The sequence below is a fragment of the Momordica charantia genome (assembly GCF_013281855.1).
Source record: "Momordica charantia cultivar OHB3-1 chromosome 6 unlocalized genomic scaffold, Mcharantia_2.0 BLBB01000006.1, whole genome shotgun sequence".
Taxonomy (NCBI): Eukaryota; Viridiplantae; Streptophyta; class Magnoliopsida; order Cucurbitales; family Cucurbitaceae; genus Momordica; species Momordica charantia.
Window position 1 is genome coordinate 29,824,562 of NW_028275164.1, and position 19,361 is coordinate 29,843,922.

A 19,361-nucleotide genomic window follows, 5' to 3' on the forward strand; every position below is an offset into this window, starting at 1 on the left:
TTAATGATTTTTTAACTTATTTTTAAAATATTATTTTTACTCGACTTGTTCTATAAATAATGCTTAAAAATTATCAGGACCAGGTCAAATGGGATCATGTGGTCTCTTTAAAAATCCACTTGGTATCTGCGTTTGTGCCACATATTATAAATCCTTTTTTCAAAAAATCTTCTATGTCCCACGTTCCTCAGTATTAAAAAAAAAATTAACAACATATTTAAAAACAAAATCTTAAAAAAATCAATTTAACTAATTTAGCATTAAAATTTTAAATTAAATATATTGTTAAGAAAATTTAATCAGATGGTACCTTTCCATAAATATTAATAGAAAAAGGAAAAAGCATTCATAAATATTAATAGAAAAAGCAGAAAACCACGATGATGATGGAGAATGGTTCTCTAGAAGTTTAGAATTTAAGTCTAGAAATCATAAGTGAAAATGAATTTTCACCAAAATCGTGTTCTATGGATCGAAGTGAAGAAGGAATGAGATGTTGATGAAGGAAAAATGAATCGTGAATGATTGATAATTTAGAGATCATTGACTCCATGCTTTATTGGGTTCCAGATGACATCATGTAATAATAGGGATGTTCATAGGGTGTAACAATAGAGATTTTCATGGTATCTTGAGAGTGGTGGTAGAATTAATAATTTTGAATTTTTTTTTAAGAATAATTGTTTTTTCGAAATCATGCTAAGTGATACCTTAAAAATCAATTTAACGTAATTTTAAACTTCCCTAAAATCATTTTTTTTTCCAACATGATAAATACAAATCGGAGTGTTTTTTACAGTGATCAAAAGTGATTTTTGTAAAAGCATTCCCAAACACACCCCAAAATACATTTTGACTAAGAACTTAATTAATTGGGTATTGGCCTTACTACTAGTTTTCTTTTCAAGAGTTCAAATCTTCGTCCCCTCATGTACTTAGAAAAAAAAATTCTGAACACAAGTGCATGGACGTTAAGGGATGCTTTCCAACATTGTCAAAATTGTTTTCCCCCTTTTATTCATTTAATCTAACGTCCATTACTTTGTGTGTCTTGACAAGTTCATTAAATGAATCTAAAATATGTCATATTATGATTTGTCTATTCGCCACATCAATTGTGTGTTTGGAAGTGACAGTATAATTAGTAGTGATTTAAAAAAAAGATTTAAGTATAATTGTTTTTTTCAAAACCACCATCCAAATGATACCTTAAAATTTAATTTAAAGTGATTTTAAGCTTTTTTTTAATATCAATTTTTTAATTTACCAAATATGATCAATGGTGATTTTGACATGACAAAAATAATTTTTGTCCTCAAAATTACTCCCAAACACATCCTCAAACACGTCAACTTCTACCAACTTCTATGTAAACACAATTTTATGATTCAAATATATATCACGTCATAATCATAAAGTATTGATTGTTAAGATATCGAGTCATCCACCTCATCATATACCACATGGTACTCTAAAATTTGTTCGTTGATCCATGTATACTCTCATTGTTTACCACGTATGAAATTTGTCTTTCACATTTTTTTTAGCCATAACTTTCCAATTTTAACTTCAATAATTCTAGTAAAACTAACTTATACCAAAACAAGAAAGTAGAAAATTCTCTTTTCTCCAAGAGCTTTTAATGTAATTTCAAAATTGTCCTAATACAAGAAACCAATTTTGTATTCAATATATAGAACATCCAACTAAGAAGTTTAAAAACTGTTAAGTAACTCAATCACCCGATCATATTACAATCAAAGTATCCATATAGCCCTTGGAATTAAATTAATAAACCTCTCTTGGAAAAAATAAAGGAAATTTCAAACATCGATGATATGCTCCTATTAGTATAGACATTCTAATAACGGCCTACACAATATCAAAACTTATTAAAAAGCAGATACAGTATTAAAATTTATTAAAGAACTTATTAAAGAACTGAGACGAAATATGAAAATAGCTTAGTGATATATAAATGACATATTTACTCTTTCATAGAGGTTGGAAATTAAAACCCTACATTTGAACGAGGAACTTTTCTTTTCCATCGATAATTATCCATATTACATGGACACATGATCTAATTAACTAAGCAGTAAAGCTAGAAACTTGCAAGTAAAACTCCCATTACAAATAAAATTACTCCAAACTATTCAAACATATTGCTATGGGTTAATAAGTATTTTGTGAATAAGAACCAAACATGGTCTTCTTGTCCTGATCCCTCAATGATCTTTGGACTTGTGCAGAGAATTATAGTACCTGTTGAGAGCTCTTGGGAGATACACAGGCAACAAGAACCCGAAGAGATTGAAGCTCCAAAGCGCCATGTTCGCCACCGCGAGCGCTCTTCCGACCAGCAGCCGCCGCACAGACCCGCTGAACTCTTTGTCTTCCTTCGCGAACTCGTCCCGCAGCCACTCCGCTATGGTGAAGATCCTCCTCGAGTTGTAGAACACCGGTACGAACACGCGGATCGGCGTCGAGAATCTGTCGTTGTTTGCCACGCCTTCCATGAAAACCTTGGTGAGAATAACCATAAAAGATTAATTAGCTGATGCACAGCAGATAGATTTGGATACCATGGCACATCAAATATATTGAAACAATGGGACTAATACCAATTGTTGTACACCATTGAATATACGAGAGAGAAATTAAAATTTATGTTTTCATAATTGGGACTAATTAATTGCTAAAGAATAACGTAAGAAATTAATTACAAGATAGATAGATAGCTAGCCATGAAATCTGAACCCTACTCTCTAAATCATATTTAGCTTGGTCCCAACCCATCATACATCACAATTTTAAGGCAGTTATTGTTTTCTGTCTTGCAATAAAAACAATTGATTAATTCTAAAATCGACTAATAAAATTAAATAACCAAAAACTAATAATTCCACAAACCAATGATTATCACTTGTTTAATTTTACTATAAATTTGTTAAAATAGGATTCATTGTAATTAAGAATAGTAATAATACTTTATAAAACTAATTATATATGCAAATTATCGATTTGGCATTATATTGAATAGATTATTAAAATAAAAGTAATAAATAACATTTTCATTCCGACTTATTTTCGTTCCAATTTCGAGTGGATGAAATATTACTGAAATAAACGGTTTAATTTGATTTTATTTATAGTTTAAAAATATGAAATGTTGGTTTTATGAGAAACCTGGCTGGCGAGAAGAAAAACATGGGGAGAAGCGGCTTTAATCCCTTCTTTATCGTCCTCGAAGAATCCTTCTAGAATGTACCCGATCGGAAGGAACAGCCCGATCGCCGCCGCCAGCATCACGTACAGCCGGAGCACCTTGCTCTGGCCGGGGCTGAACACGCCTCCGTCCTCCCCTCCGCCACTCGCCGGGAACGCCACTCTCGAGATGAAGTACATGTAAGCAACGGAGAAGAGGACGAAGGCCAAGTCTTCCGCGCACACCATCCCGCTCGCCGAGAATATCACCACCACCGCCAGCGCGTTCAGCTGCCGGAAAGACAGGAACGCCGCCGCCGGCTTCCTCCGCGCGCCGCCATGGACGACGGCGCCGGACTTTCGGTCGCAGATCTCCTTGTGGAGGGTCTCCTGTTCGCTCGGGAGGCTGATGTCGCTGCAGGTAGGGCCCACCCCGCCGGACATTTTTATTTTCTAGAGAGAGAGAAATTACAGAGTCAGAGAGAGAGAGGGGTTCAGAAGGAGGAGGTTGAAGGAGGGGAGTTTAAAGAGAGTGTGGTGGGGGAAATAGCCAAGTGGCCGGCTGTGAGGGATCGAGGGTGACGGTGGGGACGTGGCGGCGTCAGGTTGGTGGAAACGAACACGTGGTTGAGATTTGTGAGAATGGGTACTGTCGTTGGTCAGGAGAAAAATGAGATGAGATCCTTTTTTCTGGGCAGACCAAAACTAGGGGACGTGGCATCATTTTGGAATTACAAATTTAATTTCTCAAATTTTCAAAAGTTTAATCCAAAATCTTTAAAAATTGTCTAACCAATCTCTGTTTGTACTCAATTTTGTAACTAAAAAGTCTACTAAAAGTATTAAAGCATGTTGATTAGATTAATTTTTAGATATAAATTTGACAATTTAAAGATTTAGGATATGCAAAAAGTGAAAGTTTAAGAGTATGTCTAAACACATATTAAATTTTAAAGATTTATTTAAATATAAATTTTAAAGGTTTAGAGACCCATTAAATAAAACAGGATGCCAAAATAGTGGTTGAGGCCTTACTAATAACAGCAGTAATATTAGTAAAAGTAACAAATGTCATAGAGAGTAAATACAGATCATTCAAACAATTGGCCTTACCGATCGTTCTCAATTGTGACTTATCTTGGATAAGGTAAAAATCACTAAAGAAATCAACAAAGTAATCATCAAAAGTAGAGAGCTAACATATAAGAACAAAATTGTAAGTAAATTGAGGCACGATTAAGACATTCCGAAGCAAGAAAATAACATCACAGCAAACTCAACAAGAACACGAGAAAGCATAGGTAGAATAATGGATGTATTCTATACTCGATGGAAGTTACGAAACATATCCTTAACATGACATATATTACTTGATGCACCTAAATTTATTATCCAAAAATCAGTAGAGTCTACTCGAAAGGAGAAAATTTGTGAGGAACAAGTACTACCACATTTGAAACAGCAAAGATGTTGCCTATCTGTTTAATAAGAAAAGCTCGAGTGCAAGTGCACACTATCACAAATAATAATTTGATAACAATATTATGAGATCATTTCCACAGGGACTTGAACTTTTTATTTGAAAATAATAGTGAAATGCTTGAATGAGCAATCGGTGTTGTGGAAATAAATAATAATATTGAGTTTGAAATGATTTTTACTTCAAGATAAATAAGTCTCCCTACTTCAACTTAGTAAGTTTAATAGATCACAAGGTGCACTGGACACATTGGTAAATTTTGCACTAATTTTACTTCTAAATCAACTTATGTCTAAGTGATCTAAAGGATTAAGGTTAGGTACGTACACTACAAGAAAAATGTGCTTCGGCGACGAAACATTTTTCGTCGCATTAAGGGCGACATAACATCTTTCGTTGCATACGCAGTAATGAAAACAGAAATCGTCGCTTAAAAATGCGACGAAATGAGTTTTCGTCGCTGAAGCTCATTTTCCTTGTAGTGGTATCAACATGTATATTAATAATCTGAACACTAAGCTTTCATAATCAATGATTAGATTCTATGTTTAGGCTTATTAATTAGGTTCTCTATCTCTGAAGTAACCTTTTCAATGAGTTATTCAACTGAATTTTTAAGTTATCTAATCTAACCTTTGTAGAATCAAGTCAAGATTAGTCCATTTCTCTTAATCGGCCAAATTAAGCATCAATTAATTTTGTGAATCCAATTGAGCAATCAAATAAAAAATATACCGTTCACCCTTGAAATTGTGTAAAAATAAAACTAAGTATAGAAAGGCTAGATTTAAGGAATTTAGCTCAGGTTGAAAAGAATGTAATACGATGAAAACTGAATTCAAGTCCATTTTTAACCATCTAGAGAATTAAACAGGAAATTGAAAACAACAAGGAACAATTGAAAACTTAATAGAACTTAATCCTTGCTTTTTCGAGTTTAGAGGAGTTGGATCACTTGTTCAATACCACAAATATGTTAGCCTTATCATTTTATTGTTTGACGGATTAGTTACAGAATAAATTTTGGCTATGTTTAGTATGATGACTAAGAGTTCATCGTTTTGAAATTCTTAATCTAGGTTCTCCTTGAAGTTATGTTTCATTAGTCTTCCATAAGCAATCTAATCCTTCTATCTCATTCTTTTCATGGGAATGTTAGGGGTTCACATACCCAAACGATTTCTAATTTCAATTCGCTAAGATTTCATATCAGAAGGTTTTTCCAACAAAAAATATGCAATTATTATTATTATTTTTGCTGATTAGACTAATGACATTATCATCTCCTTCTTGTCTCTTCTCTTTTCTTCTATGGTAGACCTTGCTGTTGCGTTGCTTCCCATCACCACCCCATGCTGACTCTCCTTCCACATTTGGAATGAATGTGTTCGCTTGATTTGGAATTGTTCCATATTTGAAATGAACAATTCGTTCGTTCTAAGAATGAACGAGGTTGTTGATTTGATATGGAACGAATCTTTCAAGTTTGGGAGGAGGGAAAGGGTCAATGATGAATGTATTTTATGCTTACTCTTATGTCTAATTTCAATTAGTTTTCTTTTAACTTCAGTGATGTTAATTCATTCTTTTTTTATTTATTTTGTAGATAACGGAAGATTGGTTTTTAAAGTTTATTTTGAAGATTCTCTCAGAGCAACAACAGTAAGGAAAAAAGACCTAACACCTAAGTACTACGACGCGAAGCGCTGATCATCACAATGTCTAAGTACTTGCGTGACGGATTTTAGTTTTCTTATTTTAGCCCTAGTCGCAGGATAGAGGAAAAAAGAGGGATTTTGGAATCAAAAGATAGACAAAGTTGAAGATTTTGAGAGAAATGGAAGGAGCTCGAAGAACGAAGATTCAAGAGATCGTCGGATTTGTTTTCTCCCTTCTTCATTCTCTTTTCTTACTCTACCTCCTTCCAATTCTTTCTGGATTCAAGTATTAGTTAAATAGTTTATTTTATAAAGCATTGATGATGTAGCCATTTATCTAACTTTACTCTTCTATTTTTAGTCGATTTCTCTCATAAATTTCTGTTGGTTGTGAGAATTTTTCTACTCTAAATGCACTCTTTGAATTTGACCAATCTTTACATTAATTCTTTGTCGTAAATCAAGGTTGAGAAACAAAATTATTAACCAGACACATTCTTATAAATTTTATGATATTTTTGGATTCTACGTGCTTAATTATAATTATTTGAATTGTGGAAGCCGTTGTAGAGACATAGATACCCTACTTTTCGAAAAAAATGTCGTCATTACTTAAAAAAATATCGAGTCAATAAAGTAGAATCCACCGACCATCTTGATTTAGAAAAATTTCGATTAAAATTTTATGAGTAACATCGATGAAGTTGTTATTGCTTAAGAAAGATTATCGCGTGAATAGTTGCGTTGTTTCTTAAATTAATTTAAATGATTTCTTTACCTACAGTCTATTAAACTTTCCATATTGATATGGAGTTGAAGTAGAAAATTTGGTATTAAGTAATCTATCCTTTCTTGTGGAGACATCATTTGTATACTTACAAATTCAAACAATAGTCAGCAAAGGCGTGGCAGGTGATTGCACACGTGTAACACGAGTCAAGGAGGCGACGGAGGAGGTGGCAGAATGCATGGTTGCTAGGAAAAGAAAAAAATAATAAAAGAAAATTAAACCGAAATTAAAAGCATAAGAAATTGCAGAATACGGAGCGGGTTTTAAAATTCCGTCGAAATGTGGTTTTTGAGAAGCAAAGGGCCCTCTGGATTTTCATACTCTTCCACAGCCGAGGAAGTTACTGACGGAATCGATGGCTCCGCTCTCACCGCCATTGTCACAGGTCTTCATTTACCTAAAACACTTTCTTCTTCTTCTCTTTTACTTCGTTTTTAGTTCTGTATTTGCTGAAACATGAAATTTTATCTGTTCCTCTGAATTTGAACCATCGGAAATGGTTTTAGAATTTAGTTTTGGTACTTCTATATCTTTTTGTTTCTGTATTCATTTATTTCCTGTTCTCGCCATGACTGTGGACGGATATATGATTAGAATAGAAAACATTGGGATCTTGAGCTTGGACTGTAGTAGTTCTGCCTGTTTTACTCTCAGTTTCTCGATCAACATTAATTGGCAATATTTTGGTTCATTAATTTTATTTTTAATATAATTTTTTTATCTTGTAATTAATATATTTTTTAAAATATAAACGTTACTTTATACTATAAAATTTTAAAAATTTTGTTTTAAAACCGGATCAAAATGAACATTTTTAAATACAGTCTTAAAATGAACTAATACTGACATTAGAAAATAGTATTTTAATCTTTTAAAAATAGGAAACCAAAAAGGAAAAGTTATTAAATGAGAAATGCATAACAGGTTTCCAACTCGCTCTTATTGTTTGTTTTTGAATGTGTTTCTAAATCATAATGTGTAATTAGTTATTGAAAAGTATGCTTTTTCTTTGATTTTTTATGTAATTTTAAAATAACAGGTTTTAGTTCACCATTTGATTAACCATTCTCTTGGCTTGATCTTCATTACTAAACACAATAGTGCTGAAACCACATATCTGCAGTTTGCTGTATCTCTTCTTTTTGCTCATGACTTATTGTAACCAAGCATTGTTTAGTTGCAGTTACTAGTTTTTTGTTCTTGCTTATGCTTCTATATTCTTACAGGAGCATCGAACGGTATCGGCTCTGAAACTGCGCGCGTTCTTGCATTACGCGGAGTCCATGTCATTATGGCTGTTAGGAACTTAGATGCTGGTAGAGGTGTTAGAGAAGCCATTGTCAAGGAGAATCCCTCTGCAAAGGTTGATGTCATGGAGTTGGATCTTAGCTCGATGGTGTCTATAAGAAAATTTGCCTCAGATTATCGGTCGTCTGGGTTTCCACTTAACATCCTCATGTAAGAAATGGACTTTGTTTTTAGCTCACTAGATTCTCTCCGTCTTTCATAGACGTGTTGCTTATGAAGGTGACTGTGGTATGTATGACTTTTGGTGACAAGTGCTTTTTAACCTGTTAATATGTCTCAAAATTTTCATAGATTTTAGACTAAGTCATAGATTTTAGACTAAGAAGCACGGATATAGACACCCAATACGGATTTGACACGACAAAGATACGGTGATACGTCATTTCTTAAAAATCTAGTGAACGGACACAAAAATGACACGTTTATTAAAATATACATTATTTTTTTAAGTATCATTTTTATATCAGAAGGAAAATTTAAAGTCACTATATGCATTTTTATGTTAAAAAACGAGTCTGATGTATTTTGCTCTCAAAATCTATTTTTGTCCAATATTACTATTTTTGTCTATTTTTTATGCTTAACGAATATTTTATAAGTGTCTAACAAGTGTCGGATCTATATTATAAGTGTCTAACAAGTGTCGGATCTATATTTACAGTGTGTGACACATATTTATTGAGTTAACAAATGTCCCATAGGAGTGAATTATAGTGTTTCTTAGGGTTTTAGAGTGAGTGTCTCACTCATTCCAAAACTCATTCCAAACCCACTCTTTATTCTTGCTAGTTCCTCATTTTCATGTCCTGGTATTAGCTATTTAGTTGAAGATGTGAGGCAATTTAGCAATACTTTTCTAATTCCTTTACTGTATCGTTGGAAGTAATAATGCAGGAATATTTGGTACCCCTTTTGGACTTTCGAAAGAGAACATAGAACTGCAGTTTGCAACGAATCACTTAGGTATGTAGCTTACATACTAGATTATTTCTTGCATAATGAAAGCTTTTAATTTATGTGAACTTGTGAAAGCTTTTAATTTATGTGAACTTGCAAGAAGATTTAGGATACACATGAAACAATGGATTCTTGAAGACTTTCATCTATAAACGGGGATTATAACTACATATCTTTCCTGATGTTAGATGTGGGTGACTCAAATATTTTATGGCCCAACTTTAAAAGGCCAAAAGAATTGAGGTGTTGTGACAATTGAGGGATCAAGCTAGGCAATGAAGCTAGGGCTTTTTTAAGTACAACAAAATGTAGGGTGAGGATTTGAATCTCCGACGCTGAGAAGTTGGGATACACGAGACGTGGATATGATACAACACGGACACGGTGACACGTCATTTTCTAAAAATCTAGGACACAAAAATATGCAATTTTTTTTAAGTATATATACTTTTTATATTAGAAAATTGAAAGTCAATAAATTTATGCATTTTTAGACTTAAAAACACGGAGTAGGATGTATTTTGCTCTTAAAATTTATTAGTCTGTTTCATATTACTATTTATGTCTATTTCTTATGCTTAAAAAGTGGTTATCTGCCCTCCCTTAAATTGTACCCTTATCTTCGCATTCTTGGATCTTATGCCTAACAAGTGTTGGATCAATATTCATTATGTACAATTATTGTTTTGATACACATTTATTGAGCTAAAATATCGATACATCTCCAATAAATGTTGGAGTATCTGGCACGTGTCTAATACGATCACCTTACTCAAACTAAGGTGTCCACTTAATTAGTTGAACTATACTAAGATTGCAAGTTAGGTCTTTTCCTAAATTTTAGGAGGTTAGGATTTTTTGATAGTGTAGGGATATATTGGCAGCTGCGATTTTCATTACAATAGATTTCTTTCTTCTTCTTTTCCTATGTTTTTTCGTTGTATGAATTTTCATGTAAATTTTGTTTAGTGGTGGTTCTCTTCCTTTATTTTGCCTTTTTCATAACTAAGATCTCCCCAATTCAAACAAAACCGTTTATTAAAATAGAATTACCAACTCTAACATGATTTTACCCTTTCGAGTCTTTCCAGGTCATTTTCTCTTGACAAATTTGTTGTTGGAAAATATGAAGAGAACTGCCATTGATAATAAAAAAGTACGAATCGTAAATGTCTCTTCAGAAGCTCACCGTGCCACATATCCTGAAGGCATTCTATTTGACGGGATTAATGATCAGTCAAGGTAATTATTTTTAAGCTTATAGAAACTAAGATGGAACGCACCTACTTTTATGATATAGGAAGCTTATAGAAATTACCTTGTAGATCCTGAGTTTCCTGACTTTTAGCTCTTTGCTTTTGGTAAAAATACTTCAAATTATAAGGCGTAAAAGGTGGTTCTACAATTTTAAAATTGGGTTCGAAGTATTTTCTGTTCATGCACTTATGTAAAAATTGTTTTACAAATACTTTCTCACAAAAGTGCTTTCATGCTCTTACTCATAAACTAACAATTTTAAGGAAAAAAATATTTTTAACATCGAAAGAGTGCTTTTACCATCAGCACTCCTAGACATAGCCTTACTAACACTTACTCATGTAAAAGTTTGATAGTTCAAATTTACTCATGGTAGGTACAGTAAATTTCGTGCTTATGGCCAATCAAAGCTTGCAAATATTTTACATGCCAATGAGCTTGCAAGACGTTTCAAGGTACGAGGACTTGCATTCTCTAATGTCTGTCCTAACAGGTCTGTCTAACAAGTTGTAGATCTTAAATATTTAATTTTGTATCTAATATGCGTTTTAACTTTAAATAGTGTCTAAAAATTGAAAATTCAACGACATATAAAAATCCAAAATTAATGGAATTGGAGGGACAAACTTATGACATGTTATAGACACGCTTCTAAAAAAGGTTGAAATAACTAGACCATTCTCTAGATTAAAAAGCTCACTTCACACCAGAAAATGAAGGTAATAAAAAATGAAAAATACTTAGGTTAACATTCAATTTTTTACAAGTATCAGAGAGCAATCTAGAAAAATAGATATTTTTATTGTTTCTCCAAAAATAAAAAAAATTGTCAAACTTATTAGGTGGTTAGCGCGAGGATATTTTTATTGTTTCTCCAAAAATAAAAAAAAATTGTCAAACTTATTTGGTGGTTAGCATGAGGATGAGTCTTGATTGGTAAGTAGCTAAGTATTGTTAATAATGGACATGGTGTGGTGAGGGAAATGTTTGATGTTTAGGACAAATTTTTTTGAAAATAGAAAAGATCACTTATGGCATGTTGATTTTCTCCCTCACATATGAAAATGTCAAAGGGAATGTTGGAAATGTCGACGGAAATTTAACTCACAATGAATTGTGTTGTCTTTTTTAGTACAATAAACGGGGAAGACGGGAGGTTGAATTTCCGATCTCTAGAGAATGTGCAAAACACCTTAACTGCTGAGTTATGAGTTATATGTTTCCTTTTAATGTTTCACTTTAGATATTAAATTTGTTTTTAAAAATATTCTGTAGGGGTGTATACGAATTAGTTCGGTTTGGTTCGATTTAGTAAAAAATTGATGCTGAATCATTCGATTCTGAAATGTTTTAAACTGAGAAGAAGAAAATTTTCCTCAATTAGGTTAAAAATCGATCTGGTCGGTTTTGGGTCCAGATGGTTCGGTTCGACTTTTAATCGATCTTTTGAGTTTTATTACTTGGCAACACTGATGGCAAGGGTTGTGAGGGGCTGAGAGATGAGAGCGACACAATTTTGCAGGGAAAGAGAGTGCAATGTCCGCACAACTTTAGTAATTAGGACTGGGGAGGTAATGAGGAGGGTGGGACGATGAGATCAGTCTCCACCATATTTCCCTGATTGGTGGTGGTAGGTAATCGAGAGTGAGGGGAGAGATCGAGAAATGGGAGATTGAGAGGGGTGATCTTGAGGGCAAGGGAGAGGAAGGGAGAGGAAGGGAAAATTATTGGAGGAGGTAGCCACAATGTGGCGGATAATTTTACTTTTACACCGTTGGATTTGTTGGATTTACAAATCATAAGGTTAAATTATCACTAAATCCAATAAGGTTAAATTATCACTAAATCCAAAAACTTAAAAGGTGATGGGTTATGGTAAATTTAATCCTTTATTTTAGTAATAATAAAAGAAGAAATACAAGAAAGGGATGAAAAAGCACTTCATGTATGGGACTACATCCAGTCTTCTGCAACTGTAGATTCTATAATGATATGAAGATTACAATGGACCTCTCTCACGTGTTTTACAAAACTCTCAAGGTACCACAACAATGATATTTAGACTTCTATACTAAATATCCTTGCTAAATCAATAAGAATGGGCTGAATTCACTAAAGTCTTACGGTCGTCAATCACTTGCTATTGCATGCCACTCTTTTCACTTCGGTAAAAAAAACCCATAAAAAAGCTACGAATTTTATATAAAATTGTTGCAACGTCTCAGCGTCGTGTGCTCGACTCTTCCTTTTCTTCTTAGGGTCTTGTGGTAGCACTGAGACGCTACCCTCAATGTCTTGTCTCATTGTTACAGAAATGTAACATGATTTTTCTTTGCTTTGTGCCAGTGTCGTGATGCTTTGATTAGCATCTTGATGTTGTCCTCTCGAATATGTTGGCTTCAATGTCTTGTCTCATTGTTACAGAAATGTAACATGATTTTTCTTTGCTTTGTGCCAGTGTCGTGATGCTTTGATTAGCATCTTGATGTTGTCCTCTCGAATATGTTGGCTTTGCAATATTGGTTTGGCTCTACAATTCTTATAATCTCCCACTTTGAGACAAAATATGGATCTCACCTTCTATTGCCACAACCATCTTTGATCTTCTTGGTAAGCTCGTAAGTCTAATCTTTTACTCCGACGACTTACTCCGACTACAACATCTTATTTCTTGGTGAGCTCCACGTTTCTTCTTGCAACATTATCTGATGAAACTCCAAAGTTTCTTTTGCAAATTTAGCCAACTTGAAAAAAAAAAAACAAAATATCAGTAATCAATTGTTTCCATTTGTATTTGCCTCGAGGTTGGGTTACCTATATGGACTTGTCTCCCGACATGTCTATGTACTCTCATTCAAACTAAGTGATGACATTCAAGGATTCCTTTGATTTTTTTTATCGAATGACTATTGTATTTTCATGTAAATAGGTGCAAGAAAGCTATATGGAAAAAAGATGGTTAAATTCGATGTGGTCTAACGGGGAGTTAGAATATAGGTGTAGGCTAAGTAAATCAATCAATAATTTTGGTCCATAAAATCAATCAATAATCTTGGTCCATAATAGTGAAAGTGAAGAACCAATTAAAAATAATATCAATAAGGAAGTTCTTGCTATTGGGTTGACCATTGCATTCAAGTTGATATTGTCCGCTTTGGACATAGCTCTCACGGCTTTGCTTTTGGTTTTACCCAAAAGGCCTCATACCAATGGAGATAATTGTCCTCTTTTATATACCTATGATTATTCCCTTCCCTAGTCAATGTGGGACTTTGTTTGCAATCACCTTACAAACCCAACACAATCTTTAAACAAACATTTCATGTACCTTTCGTCTTGGAAGCTCTTCTATTTCCCCTTATCACTTGGTCGATGTGAACAACCTTCTATCCAAAAATACGTGTACAGAAGTTGCATTGTCAATTACCCATTTTAATGAGTGGTCTTATGCTCTTGTGTTATCCTTGGGCATTATGTTCAACTATATTGGCCTCAGGCCTCTTTACGTTCTTCCTTAACTTTCTACATTGTCTCTTGAAATGACTTTTCTTAGGACAGTAATTGGCCTCAAGCCTCTTTACATTCTCCCTTAACTTTCTACTTTGTCTCTTGCAATGACTTTTCTTATTACATTAATAACGTTCGATCTCTTTATTTCCATTCCTCTTGCTATTTCTTTGCTATTAACCATCAAATTCATCATCTACATACATATATATATATATATACATACATATATATATATATACATACATATATATATATATACATACATATATATATACATACATACATATATATATATATACACATACATACACATATATCTACACATACATACACATATATCTACACATACATACACATATATCTACACATACATACACATATATCTACACATACATACACATATATATATACATACATACACATATATATATATATATACATACACATATATATATATATACATACACATATATATATATATACATACATATATATATATATATATTCTTTTTTTACTTGAATAGTAAGAGCTGAGCTTTATGTAGGTTCTTTTCCATTTTTCTTCCAGTGAATTTCCCCAACACAAATATCTCTAAAATTTTCAAACTTTTATTTCCTAACAAAATAGACATAATTGTCTTCGTCTTTTCTCAACTTTCAAGTGAAGACGTCAACTGAAGAATTACATTAATCACGTCACTAAAAGTAATCTTAACCAAACTTTGGGAACTAAACTTATAATTGAACTTGTTTTTTATTAATCTCATAAACTGAGTTCCAACATTGTTTTAGGAATGCACAATTATATTGTAGATTGTCTTAATATTCTGTCAATTCTATGATTACACCATACTGCATCAGAATCGGATAGGATTTTTTTTTATATATATATCCGTGTGTGTCCCTTGCGCACATTTTGACTAATCTCACGGGACAATTGTTTGATCCTACTATATTTGGTTGCCAAGGTAACTCGTAGAATCGGATAGGGATATATATCTTCATATAAGGAGGCAATTCTACCCATCATCGCAATAGGAGATAATATTCGTTAAGTCAATTGAATAATGGAAAGGTTTGAGTTCCCAGCTGCAGAACTAAAAAAAAAAATTCTTGAAAATAATTTTTTACATTTGTCATTCCTTTTTTGTTTTTGTTTTTTTTTTTTCACTTTTCAATAGGGATGGTTATGGAGGAAGCCATTCAAAACTAATGATTTTGTTCTTGCACAGGAAGAACAGATAAGCATAACTGCAAATTCACTTCACCCTGGAGCGATCCCTACGAAGATTATGCACAACTTCCCTTTTGGCAAAGGTAGTTTTGTATGACTTGCTTGATAATTATTTTAATTTTTAGTTGGTTCTGATTTTTCTGTTTTCTATTTTTTGTTTTTTGTTTTCTATTTTCTTATTTTTTGTTTTTTTTAGAAACATAGAAAATTAAATATGTTTCAACGTCGTTTTTTTGAGAGAGTAGGAGAAAAATTAGAAAAGTTAGCTAAGGTGACAAATATGTTAGAGAAAAACATATCTAGAGGAAAGAAAAGTGATAGGGAGTAATTTTTAGTTCGAGGAATATATGTTTACAGAATGAGAAGAAACTTTAGAGAAAGTAAATATGGAGATAGAGAAAAAAAACTTAGAGAGAGTTTATAGAGCGAGAAATAGTTAGAAAAAGAGAGAAGCCTTGAGAAGATTAAGGTGAGAAAAGTTTGAGAAAAAAATAGATAAATTTCTGAGAGGGAAAGAGAAGATTTTAGAGAGGAAAGCTAAGAGAAAAATAAATTACAAAAACAATAAAAGTTATAGAGAAATTTTCTTGTAAAAAGTGTTGGTGAAATATATATTAGGGAGAGAAGATAAATTAGAGAAACGAAAATAAGTTATAGAGGTAGAAATTTTTTAGTAAGAAATTTAAGCTAAGATTTTTAGAGCAAAAAGTTCGTGAGAAAAATTAAAAATTCGAGAAGAATTTAAGCCCTGTTTACCTACTAATAGGAATTTGAATGGAAATAAAAAAGGGAGAGAAAAAGGCAACCATCGAATAAGGAATGAGAATGAGATTGAATACATTTTTTAAAGGAATGAGATTGCCCTTTTTGAGGGAATGAGATTGCCAAATTTGAGGTGGGTCACACTTTTTATTCTCAATTTGGTAAACACCATCAGAGGGAATCCTCCATTCCCATCCCTTTGAAGACATGACCTAAGGTTAGAGAGATATATCAAAGAGAAAATAAAAAAGATAGGTCAGAGATACATCCAAGAGAAAATAAAAAAAATTAAAAAGAAAAAGTGAAATTTTGAAAAACATAAATCTGTTTCTAAAAACTAGTTCTTTTTTGTTTTTGAACTTACAATCTAGAAAGCCTTTTTAATAAGCTAAAAATAGAAACTCGATAGTTATTTTAATAAAAAATAAAAAATAAAGAACAAAAATGGTTATAAATTGGCTAAAGTATTTGCTTATACATTTAAAATATAATTGGGATTAAACTAAATTCTCTATTTCACAAATGTGGAAGTAGATCTGTTATAGGCTAGGTATATCAAACTTCACTAATCTTTTACGTAATTACCAATTTGATTAAATATCTTTTAAAAATCTTAATTTTACCTTAGTAAATTGAAATTTCTTAATTAATTTCTTCTTAAAAAAAGATATGTTAAAATTTGTTGACAAAAAATATATGTATCATTAAATGACCACTTAGACATCAAAGGACAAATTTCGTTGATGGACTTTTTGCAAGTTGGACTTTATGTGTCTAAGTGGCATTTCCACTTAATAAAACGATAGTTTAATAATCTATCATCTTTTTATTAACGAATTTTAACTAACATAAATTTTTGGTACATTAGGGATAAATTTAAAAATTTTAAAAGCTTTAAGAACCAAATTGAGAATTATCTAAAAGGTCGAGGACTAGTTTGTATTTCTACCATTCTTTCACTACATGTATTGTTCTTAAAACTCATCTGTTTCGTGGTCTTTTCGCCCGAGCAAAATTTTCACAAAAATTTATAAAGATTTTGTGATTTTATTCAATCCTGCCTTTAAAGACATTTGATGTATCTCAACTATACGATGTTTATTTCTCTAAAGGCGGGAGGCTTCTAATCTCACCATTTATTTGTTAAACTAATAAGAAAAAAACAAAACAAAAGAAGTTATGTGCCTCAATATTTTCTCCTCTTCTTTCTGGAAAGAAGGCAGGCAAGAACTATGAATGTGAGAGGAGGAGAGAAAAATGAGAATAAGATTTCATTAAATTCAATTTAGATACAATCTAATAACTTATTTACACTAATAAAATATAATTCAAATAAGAACTTTCTAAAAAAATAATCTGGCAATACATACTACTGTTGCTATCTTCCAATTATAATATTTCTAATCCAACGTCTTTGATTTTCTTGCAGTTATAGCAAACACCATCGGCAGACTCGCATTTAAAAATCTTCAACAGGTGAGTTCTCTGTAGAGTCATAAATTAACACAAATTTACAAATATTGAGACACATCATAGTCTAAATCAAATCTATAAACATTTTTAAAAAGTAGAAACTAAAAACGATATTACGTGGCCTAGTATTCCAATTTGCATATATACATTACGGTGAAGAGAACACGAACCGGTAATTTTCATATACAGTGAGAAGTTAGGAAGCATATGCACTCTTAACCGTAAAGTAAAATTTAATTCAAGTGAGGATTTAGATATCGATGATATATCTTAACTAGTTGACAATTTTAGAGCGACATTTTGAGATGAGTGATTTTGCAGGGTGCAGCAACAACATGCTATGTGGCATTGCATCCGCAAGTGGAGGGAGTGAGCGGTGAATATTTTGTAAATAGTAACCTAAACAAGGCAAGCGTACGAGGTCAAGATGTTGAGTTGGCTAACAAACTCTGGGATTTTACCACTAACTTAATAAAATGATCAAATCTCTTTCTTTGTATATGTTAAGTTGTTAGCTAATCACGTTGTAAACAACATAAAATTCTTAGTTGTGTTCAAATTTTTGTACGTGGAAGACCCCAATAGTAAATACTTATGTTAGGAGGGGTAAATAAGGGAATTCACCCCTTCAAGTTAGTTCATGCTTATAATACTTTTGAGATCTTGTGTGGTAAGTTTTTTATTTTTGGAAACGAATTGTGTCAGGAAGTTTATGCTTCGTTTGTTAGAAATGTCATCACGAATTATGTTTAGGATAAAACTTGGCTTCGTTTGTTAATTATTTTTCTTTTAGTTGTCAAATATTTAATGGTGGTAAGGACAAGATTGTTCAATTAAATTCGCTTATGGTATGGGTTAATCCCATGGTATTTTGTATATTTTTGGGGAAACTTTATGTGGCCAAAATTAACAATGTAAAAAGAAAGGTAACAGTTTTACTAGGAAAAAGAATGATATCCGGGAGAATTTGCCTTGCAAGCTGGAACAAAAGACTATATGGTAACTAGTGCTCCAAGATCTCTTGTCTCGAACAAGTTTTATTAATTTTTTTTTATTATAAAACATTTCAATTTTCTACTCAATATTTTAATTTTACTTTGTTATTAAATATCAATAAATGTTTTTGAAATAGAATGGAATATTATTAAATATTAGAAGAATAAAATTACAATTTTTGGAGATCTTCTTCCGTAGGTATATACCCCAACCCAAAAGGTGGCTCAATTGCCTGGACATGAATTGGCTCCACGATTCCTTGGTGACGCCGGCCGAGTCCTGATCCGGGGAGGTGGCGCATTGATCGGAACATTTCCCTGACAAAGACATTGTCACTAAAATCGGGCAGGGCTAAATATTCCTTGACTGGTATAATATTTTATATTAAATGATGGTTGTTCTAATAAAAAAATTATTGTGTTAATGTATTTTTATTTTAATTTTTTATTATTTGTTAATATTAAACTCAGTGTTATAATAAAAAAATATTTAGTATTTTAATTAAAAAAGATTAGTACAATAATATATTTGTAATTAGTTGTCTAGTTCGAGGTTGTGGAACTCACATATGTACTAAAATATATTTAATTAGTTATAAATAAGAAATAAGTATACTAAAATTTCCAGTACACAAATAATATTCAAAATTTCTTTTTAACTCTGAAAGATTACTTTTGAAAAATTTCATAGATTTTAAAGGAAGAACTGCACTATATATATATATATATA

General features: G+C 32.2%; 2 protein-coding genes across 2 annotated transcripts; one reads left to right on the forward strand and one right to left on the reverse strand.

Annotated features, from left to right (window-relative positions):
* Nucleotides 1-1,954: 1,954 nt before the first annotated feature.
* Nucleotides 1,955-3,714, reverse strand: LOC111023219 (uncharacterized). Its single transcript, XM_022300605.2, has 2 exons — nucleotides 3,190-3,714; nucleotides 1,955-2,525 (listed from the first exon to the last, which is right to left on the reverse strand). The coding sequence occupies exons 1-2, from the start codon at nucleotides 3,649-3,651 to the stop codon at nucleotides 2,229-2,231; spliced, it is 759 nt and encodes a 252-aa protein (XP_022156297.1). The 5' UTR covers nucleotides 3,652-3,714; the 3' UTR covers nucleotides 1,955-2,228.
* A 3,646-nt stretch (nucleotides 3,715-7,360) lies between these two features.
* On the forward strand, nucleotides 7,361-18,328 carry LOC111023204 (short-chain dehydrogenase TIC 32, chloroplastic). The gene is made up of 8 exons (XM_022300580.2): nucleotides 7,361-7,520; nucleotides 8,362-8,593; nucleotides 9,327-9,406; nucleotides 10,492-10,642; nucleotides 11,034-11,112; nucleotides 15,400-15,484; nucleotides 17,593-17,639; nucleotides 17,958-18,328. The coding sequence occupies exons 1-8, from the start codon at nucleotides 7,415-7,417 to the stop codon at nucleotides 18,114-18,116; spliced, it is 939 nt and encodes a 312-aa protein (XP_022156272.2). The 5' UTR covers nucleotides 7,361-7,414; the 3' UTR covers nucleotides 18,117-18,328.
* Nucleotides 18,329-19,361: the final 1,033 nt, after the last annotated feature.